This window comes from Tupaia chinensis, unplaced genomic scaffold, assembly GCF_000334495.1.
Source record: "Tupaia chinensis unplaced genomic scaffold, TupChi_1.0 Scaffold000377_5, whole genome shotgun sequence".
Classification (NCBI taxonomy): Eukaryota; Metazoa; Chordata; class Mammalia; order Scandentia; family Tupaiidae; genus Tupaia; species Tupaia belangeri.
This window is the reverse complement of record NW_006159879.1, coordinates 616845-626008: the sequence shown is the minus strand read 5'-3', so window position 1 is coordinate 626008 and position 9164 is coordinate 616845. Positions and strand designations below refer to the sequence as shown.

General features: G+C 55.4%; 1 protein-coding gene across 1 annotated transcript in view; it reads left to right on the top strand.

Annotated features, from left to right (window-relative positions):
• The window catches only part of DCDC2C (doublecortin domain containing 2C), an 81432-nt gene that overhangs the window by 10542 nt on the left and 61726 nt on the right, over nucleotides 1-9164 (top strand). The window contains exon 3 of the mRNA XM_014589769.1: nucleotides 3924-4052. Coding sequence (XP_014445255.1) covers nucleotides 3924-4052 — 129 coding nt within the window. The remainder of the gene's footprint in view (nucleotides 1-3923; nucleotides 4053-9164) is intronic.

Sequence of the window (9164 nt, the reverse complement as noted above, 5' to 3'; positions counted from 1 at the left end):
TCCTCCCCTCCTCCCCCTCCTCGCCCTCCTCTTCCTCTTCCCCCTCCTCTTCCTCTTCCCCTTCCTCACCGTCCTCTTCCTCCCCCTCCTCCCCCCCTCCTCCTCCTCACCCTCCTCCTCTTCCTCGTCCTCCTCTGACCACAGTCTGCTCCAGATGAGAGTGAGAGTGTGTTTGCAGAGTCCCAAGTGCTGGGTCTGGGCATGGCAGGTGGTATCCCCACCCGGCCCTTGCAGGAGTCTCACTGACGCATTCCCTCGGGTCCTGAGTAGCAGAGGGCGTGGGGCCAGGAGTCTGGGAGACCCAGATGACCCAGCAGCTCCCGACGGGGGAGCAGACATACCAGGCAGAGCCGTCAGTTGCCAACGCTGTTCCTCTCACGGTCCTGGAAACTGCGGCAATCACTTAGTGTAATGGCTATGTCGCTGGACTCCCACGTAGTCGACCACGGTTCGAGTCCCGGACCCGGTGGCTTAAACTCACACTGGGCGCGTGTGTGTGTGTGCCCAAGATCCCGAGAGGAGAATGGAGGAGAAGGGATTGTGGCGTGACCATCCCCCCTGGGGGGTGTTTTCTCGCTTTCTGTCTCTCTGTCTTTCTGGTGAGCGCAAGTGCCCTATAGCAAAAGCCTCTCCAGGGGAAAACAAAACAAAACAAAACAAAAAACACTTACCTGGAGCCCTGTCCGGGAGCCACGGTCTTTCATGGCACCTTCTGTAAACCCAGACCTTCAGAAATACTCAGACACAGACAAAGGGCGGCAGCCTTCCTGCAGAGTGCTAGAATCTTGGGACACGTGATGGCTTTGTGGGTGCTTTCTGACAGGCCTGATCCCAACCCAGATCTCGGGGCTCCCCTCCCCTGGCAGCCTTTTGTGGGAGCCACTGGCCATAGGCATGCACTCTCCCTCCCCGGCACTGGCCTGCTGAGGGGCCCCTGTGGACCTAGATAGCCACCTACGCGCAGAGTCCTTGCAGAGAGACAGGGACTTGCGGGGTGGCGCAGGGACAGCTCAGGCCCTGAGATACCCAGGAGGGAAAGGGGTGCGGCCCTTGCTTGTAACAGAGTCACCGTGGGAGAGGGAGCTCGAGGGAGCGAGTGGCTCTGGAGCCCGCTCTGGGCAGCCGCGTGGTGGGAGGACCAGGCGCTCTCTGGCAGGGCTCCTGGAACGTGGCCGGTGGTGACTTGGGGCTTGAAGGCCCAAGTGGGAGGTCGAGGCTCAGATCTAGGCGCTGGTTCTGCCCTGAGCAAGCTGGGAACCTGAGGGGGCTTCACGATGTCAGTTGTCACAGGCCCGTTGTGAGGGGGTTCGCTCGCTCCTTTGCATGACAGGCAGGCGAGTCCGCAGCACCGAGGGGCTTAGTGTCCCTTTCCAGTCATCTGGAAGCGGCTGGCCAGAGCCGTCTGAGCCCTAGCAGCGTTCTAGGTACCCTTTGCCTCTTGGGGACGCCCAAGGCCAGGGCAGGGAGGGAAGGAGAGGGCGAACCTCTTGGCACCTCATGACACCAGGCCCAGTCGTGGTCTCTGGGACCTGGAGGAGGGCCCGGGGAGCATGAGGGCTGGCCTCTCATTGTGAAGGGGACGAGGGGACACAGCTGGCATCACTTAGTGACGACATGGGTTGTTCAGTGACCTGTCGTCCCCCTTGTCTGCATGGGTGTGTTCCCGGACCCCCAGTGGAAGCCAGGGGGTGGTTGGCACTGCCCTTAGATGCTGTGTCTTCCTACACGTGCCACTGCGACAGAGGTCCACTCGTAGGTCAGGCCCGGGCGAGGCCAGCCAAACTACGGAGCGGAATGGAGGGGTCCCACAGGTGGCTCTTTCCCCCACTCCCTGGCGCCCCACAGTGTCAGATGGGGTTGGCCCAGGGCACCTGAAACTGCAGAGGGCAGATTGAACCATTCCTCCTCATTTGTTGATTTTATTTATTTACATTTTTTTGAGAGACTTTTGCTCAAGGGTGCATGTGCTCATCACAGAGACCCTGGAAGTCCGGGGTCTCCACCAGCACAGTGCCGGTGGCCTCTCGGCAGCTCGGTTTAACTGCGCCGAGGCAGGGCGCGCGTGTGCTGCCGTCTCAGCGCTCAGGATGAGAGTAGGTATTCAATACACTGAAACACTTAGATAGAAATATAACATGACCTTGGCCTCTCGGCAGCTCGGTTTAACTGCGCCGAGGCAGGGCGCGCGTGTGCTGCCGTCTCAGCGCTCAGGATGAGAGTAGATATTCAATACACTGAAACACTTAGAAATATAAAATGACCTTGTTCAGGTATCTCTTCTATTGCTCTTAGTAATCGCTGTTTGGAAAGACTCTTGTAGCAACCTGTCCCACTCCGTCAGAGCACCTGCAGAGACGCAGTCCATGCAGCCTGCCCCCCCAGGTCTCTGCCGCCGGGCTGTTCACATTTGGGCTGGGCTCTGGGGCAGAGCTGCTGGGCTCTGGGGCAGAGCCTTAGTGGAAAAAACAGATTCTTTGTACTCTGGCATGCATATTAATTAAAGTGTATATTTATAAAAACACCCCCATATTTCTCAAAATCTAAGTTATGTGCTTGTAAGAAAAAATAAAACTCTTAAGACTTAGTGTAAAAATAATGTGAAGGTATTAAAAACCAGAATTCTAAAGTCGAGTCTGTGTTGTCAAAGGATATAATTATTTTTAGACTTATAAACATAAGCTTTGTATTTTACCTTTTTAAAACATTTTGTAGAGTGTGGGCCCAGAATCGGCCTGCTCCTTCCCCTAGCCCCAGGTCCAGCCGGCACTCTGAGGCCTGCCTCTTTTACTTCATTCTGATACAAGTTACAAGAGCTCGAAACTGTTGCCAAGTGGTTTTGGCTCAGGCCGCAGGCAGAACATGGAGTGCGAGCTGAGCCGCACAGTGGGTTTTGCAGGTGCACGAGGTACCCACTTGGCCCCAGGCCTGGTGGATCCCTGCAGCTGCCGTCCAACTGCAGGAGTGGGGTCGATTTTTCCTATGATCTTTTCAAAGGATTGGGATTACGTCCCTGGGAGGCTGTCTCCGTGCCGTGGGAAAGGGAGATGGCGCATTTTCAGACGTAACTCCCCTCGTTTTCCAAGTGGACAGCTTTCTCCCATTTGCCCATCATAGTAGTTGTAGACATATATTTAACATTTATTTTATTTGTTATTATTATTTTCCAAATTTGCTGTAGGGTGTGTGCACTTGCCAGAGATGGTGGGGGAGGGGCTGGCCCTGCTCTCTGGAGCAGATGCCTGCATGTGCACCAGCATGGTTTGAAGCCAGTGTTCCAGGACTCAAACAGCTGTGGGCCACGGGGGACCCAGCTGCCTTAACCTCCATCCCATCTGGCTGGCCCCCTTTTTCTTCCTTTCTTTTTTTTTAGGAAGGAGAGTTCTGTCCTATTTATCTGGGAGGTTTAGACTCTATTAGAAGCTATGTTTCTATGCCGTGGCTGCCCAGGTTCTGGGAGACGGTGCAGAGTAGCAGTGGGTCTCGGGGGGTGGGCACATAGAATTTCCTGGGTGTGGGTGCTGGTGCAGGTGCTGGGTGTCTGGGAGCTGCTGGGTGTGTTACTTTGGCTTTTTTTTTTTTTTAGAGAGTTTTTTGCTATAGGGCGTATGCACTCTCCAGAAAGTAAGAGACAGAGAGACAGAAAGTGAGAAATCACCCCCCAGGGAGATGACCACACCACAACCCCTTCTCCTCCATTCTCCTCTCAGGATCTTGAGCACGCACACACACGTGCCCGGCATGAATTTGAGCTGCCAGGTCTGGGACTTGAACCATGGTCGAATACGTGGGAGTCCAGCGACACAACCATTACGCCAACTGCTGGTTCCTGTTACGTCGCTTTATAATCTGTCATTTTATTTTGGAATTTTCAGTTTTCCTCTTAAATTGAGTGTTACTGAGTTCTTTTCTTTTTATCCCTGCAGTGTTTTCACAAATGGAAGGTTATTTATTCCACCTGTGAAGATCATCATTCCCAAATTCTGCCTGTCTGACTGGACCCACGTGTTGGCTGTGATCGGAGAGAAAGTCTTTCCTCTGGGAGGTGTTCGCAAGTAAGGAGCCCTCACCCCTGCAGACTGGCCACAGCAGCCGGGCTTTGGGCGTCCCTCTGAGCTTTCATGCTTGGAGCAGCAGGGTGGACCGTGATCCGTTGTAGACTCTGATACCAATTCTTCAAAGCAGACAGGGTTTCCTCAGCCTTTGTACCAGACCTGTTTTTACCAGTCTCATTCGTGTATTCATTCAACCAACGACCCAGCCTCCGCCACGTGTTAATGTGGTGAAGACAGACGTTACAGGAGGTGGCGGTGTATCCCCGGGTGGGGCGCGCTGCAGGTGCCAAGAGCACTGCTGCTGGTGTGCGGAGGGCGCCTGCTGATGGAGCGTCGGGCAGCCCTGGGCGAGCCTGAGTCCGAGCTAAGACTGGGCCGACTAGCGGGGAAGGAGCCCCATGGGCAGGGCAGCGGCTCCGCCTGGGCCTCAGGGTCAGACCTGGAGCCGACTCTGTGTCTGGGTCCTTGTCACGGCCCATCCCAACCCCGGGTGCCTTTTTCCTCACCTGGGGTTTGTCACAGCGGCGGCGCCTGGTGCGGAGCCCGGAGAGCATGTGTGCTCACGTGCAGGGTACGCCGTGAGCTCGCAGGGCTGTGCCTGTGCTCGAGAGCAGCGCCTGGGCGGCAGTCCTGGGAGGACACGGCAGTCTGTCCTGCAAACTCGCACCACGCGAGGACGCAGCTAGACGCACGCAGGGCTTAGGCTCCCCGAGGGCCGGGCAGGCTGGCAGGGCGGGCTGTCTTGCTGCCACTGGGTCCCACTCACATGAGGGCCGCTGGCTGCGGCTGTGGTGACGGTGGGCGGGAGCTGGGAGTGGGAGCCGGGTGCTGGACAGCCATCTGGCCCACTCAGATTTAAGGATGTTCGTAAATAGAAAGCGAAGACAGAAACACGTCCCTCTCCCCGCTGCCCCTCCGTGCATGTGGAAGCCACGGAGACCTGAATTTAAGACACACGAGATGGAGGAGCTCATGTGACAGCAAGCGTGTCAGTCTGCGGAGGGGACGCCTGGCTGTGAGGACAGCGCACGGCATGGCCGCAATGGGCAGCTGGGGCGGGAAGGCCTCAGCCAGGGACTGTGGGGTGCAACCCCCCCCACTGGTGGAAACCGGGACCGGCCACAGTGGCCTCAGTCCGGACGGCACCGTGCAGTGGCCGAGTGGAATGGAGCGCTCTCCGGGTCAGGGAGTTGCGCCAGAAAATCCGTCTTGACAAATTCAGGATGACTGAAATAACAGCAAATACTTTTTCTAATCCCATGGCATGATGCCGGGAATCCGTAACTGAAGGAAAACTGGAAAATCCGTGATTCTGTGCAAGTCCAACAGCACAGTCCTCCCTGCAGGCCTCCACGGGGTCTCTCCCGGCCTTCCAGCCATCTACCTGAGAGTGCGCCCGCGACCCAGCTGGCTCAGGCGTGCCCGGCCGAGGCTCTGGGCCAAGGCCCCTGTGGGCTCCAGCTGCTCTTGGGCACCACGTCCCCTCTGCGCCAGGGCGTCAGCGGCAGCGTGTCACTCTTCGAGGACAATTGGAGTGAGCACTTCCCCAGTGGCAGCTGGCTCCCACGCCTGGGGAGCTTGGTGCTTGCAGTGGTGAGGGCTTCTCTGAGGAGGTGGCATTTAAGAAGAGGTCTGAGTGCCACAGAGGGGAAGTACACAGTGGTCTGCGGAAGCTCACCCGCTAGAGGGAAGCACCAGTCCGAGGCTGGGAGACGTGAGATGGACGGGCTGGTGCACAGCGAGGGGCGAAGGGGCGCCGCTCTGCCCTGGGGCTGCGCTGGCTGGGGGTGGTGCCCAGTGTGCTGCGAGGCCCTGAGTGGGCTGAGGCAGGGTATGACGTGACTTACGGGGTGACTTGGGGGTAGAGGAGAGGGATGAGACCTGCTCGGCACATCCTGCAGGTCCTTAGGGGGGAGCCCGTGGTGGCCTGGCCCAAGGTGCTCAGTTCCCCCAGGCACCCTGAGCAGGTTCAGGGAAGGTGCGCCATGGGGGGCTACGCTGGGCTCACATTTTATGCCCCAAAATGGACGTGTACTTTAATGCTGTTACCCACAAGGCTTCGAAGTACCCTGTATGTTTTCCGGGTTGGTGAAACAGAACTTGATCAGCTCCTGTAGGGTGTGAGAGAAAGGAGGAGGAAAGGGAGGCTGGAGACTCCCCACCGGTTGGTTAGAGTAGCTGGGGGCTCTTGGCGCTGTCCCTGAGAGGGCGCCCTGGGCAGGGGAGCATGTCACGCCTGGATGCGCCCAGGTGGAGGGGCCCCCAGGACACGGAGCCACAAGAAGGTGTGCCAGGTTGGAGGCGTGAGTGTGTCCGGGGGATGGTGTGTTTAGTCTGGGACCACACGGTCAGAGGTAGGGTTGACAGTGATGCTAAAGACCCAGCCCTGGGCGTGCTCTTGGCCTGCAGCCAGCCTCCCAGCCGGGAACCGTGGTTACTGGGCATGCCACCCTCCCTGACGGCCTCCCAGTGTGCAGCGTGGGACTCTGCCTGACCGCACCCTGGTTTTCTGCTCCTTGTTTGCAGGAAACAGGCCAAACCGAGCACCGAGCCCCTGGACCATGAGGCTGGGGGTCAGGGCAGTGCAGGGCTGTGGAAACCTCAGCCGGAGAGCAGATACGTCTGTGATCACTAAATGGACTTAAAAAGAAATCTTGTTACATATAAGTTTTTGAAAATTCCTGAGAGGCAGACTGCACTTTACTTGGGGAAAACATTCAAACTGGCTATTATTAAAGCAAAAGTTTTAAGAGAAATTTAGAGATACATTGTCTATTGTTTCCCCAACCTTTAAATCATTTTAAATAATCTTAAATCATTTAATAACTGACATTCGTGTCATCCTTTCTGGTTTACAAAACGATTTTGCAAATGTTTGTTTAGTTTCAGGTCTGAGATGAGTAATAGAAAACCTAGCATTTGGTGTTTATGGTGCGGAACAATTTGCTCATACCCACGGTTCCAGCTGATACTCACATTCGCGTTCACTTCTGTGAAATACGCACGTCACTAAGAGCTGTGGTTCTCCGTGTGTGCTGGCTCACGTGTTCACACCTGCATTTGTGCAGTCTGACATGACACGCAGGCTCACAGGTCAGGTGGATGTACATGTAGTCTGACATGACATGCTCACAGGTCATGTGGATGCACGTGTAATCTGGTATGTCACGCAGGCTCATGTTAGCATGTGTATGCATGTCTGATGGTCTTTATGTGTCTCTTAGACCTGCTATGGTGTTGTTAGCAGAGATACGAGGCTGGGGAAAAGCCATGGGTGTTTTCCGTGCAAAAATGTCATGACCTTCCCGATCACCCGATTCAAACGGCTGGGTGTTTTTAAATAACAGAGGTTCACTTGGCTTCCGATCGTGGTGGCTGGACAGTCCACAGGCATGGGGCCGCCATCGAGCTGCCTCTGGTACCGTGTCACAGCATGCCGGCATGGGGAGAGGACCATGGGCACCTGTCAAAGGAGAGAGCCCGTGGGAAGCCACCTTCCCTCTGCTACAACCCACGCACATGGACCTAGACCCTGCTCACGGACACCACCTGTGCCCTACGCTGGGGCATCCGAAGCCCCCTGCTTTGCATACTTCTCTCACCCCCGAGGAAAGAGCGCTGGACTCCCTGCACACTGACAGAGAAGGGAAACTAGTGAACCTCCTCGCCACCCTTCTGCTGCGTGAAGGAAGCCTGAAGCTCTTTTCGTCTACGTTGGGACGTTGAAGTTGAGTTTTACAGGGTCCGTTTTCCCCACTGTGTCTCCTCCCTCCACCCCAGCCATCTTTTTCAGCCATTCGTGTCCTCTTTCTGTTCCTGGCATCATCACCCTGCTGGGCACGTCCTGGACTCCCGTTAGACACGGTTCACGCCTTTTCCAGCTCCTGTCGGTCACTGAATCATGGACACCCGGAATGATTTTTCCACCTTGCCCTCCCAGAAGGAACATGAGCCGCCTGTGTTCATGGCCCCGGGACTGCTTCCTCTGCACCCCAGCTCCTGGCTGCAGTGTGTAGCATTGGGATTTGGGTCTTAAGAATTTGTTTGCTTTATCCTAATTCCTTTAAGACAACACTAACAGTGCCGAGGTGTTGGAGCACTTGGGCAGGTGCCCTGGCCCTCTCCTAGCTGTGCCTGTCACTGAGTCTGTCGACGGCTGGACCTGCCCTTGACGTGGACCCCATGTGGCGAACACGCGAGGCCTCGCAGCCTGAGCATGTCATTACCCTGCCTCTCCCACTTACGTGAGGCTCAGCTGGTGCCAACTTGATTCTTTCCGATGCTGAAGATGTCCCGCGGCACAGGCTGGTAGTGCCCGGCATGTCACCTGCTGCCCCTGGGAGCCTCGGAGCGCCTGTGCCCCCTCTCTGCTAGCCCCAGGAATAGAAGAGGGATCTTCCCTTTTTCTTTAATTTTGTGACGTGAATCTTCACTATTTTTTTTTTAGAGAGTTTTTTGCTATAGGGCACGTGTGGTTGCCAGAGAGAGAGACACAGATAAGCGAGAAATCACCCCCTGGGTGATGGTCACGCCGCAATCCCTTCTCCATTCTCCTCTCGGGATCTCGGACACGCATGCACACGTGCCCGGCGCGAGTTTAAGTCACTGGGTCTGGGACTTGAACCACAGTCGACTACATGGGAGTCCAGCGACGTAATCATTACGTCAACTGCTGGTCCCAAATTTTCACTATTTTTGCACATATTTCCTCCCGTTTTTGTTTGAGCATATTTTTGGGATTCTTATTATTTGGAGGTTGTACTTTTATTCATCTTCATTTCTTTAAAAATTTTCTAAATTAATTTTATTTTTTACATTTAATCACTGTGTATCATTACAGCATAACAAGTGCATTTTCCTATGAGAATATACACCACATTTCATTCTTCTTCATTAACTTTTGTCTAAGCCTTCCCTGCCTCCTCCCAGGAGGGAACGCGCCCCTCCTCCTCCACGCCTGTCCACGCCTTCGCTGTGTCCGCTCTGCTGTTCCCCCCCCCCTCCACCATTTTCACATCCGCATTCCTTCCTGCTCTATTTGTCTCTCATTCTTGTTTCCTACTGGCGGTCTCTCCTATTGTCTTCCACGCTTATGTGGACCTTGGGCAGTCT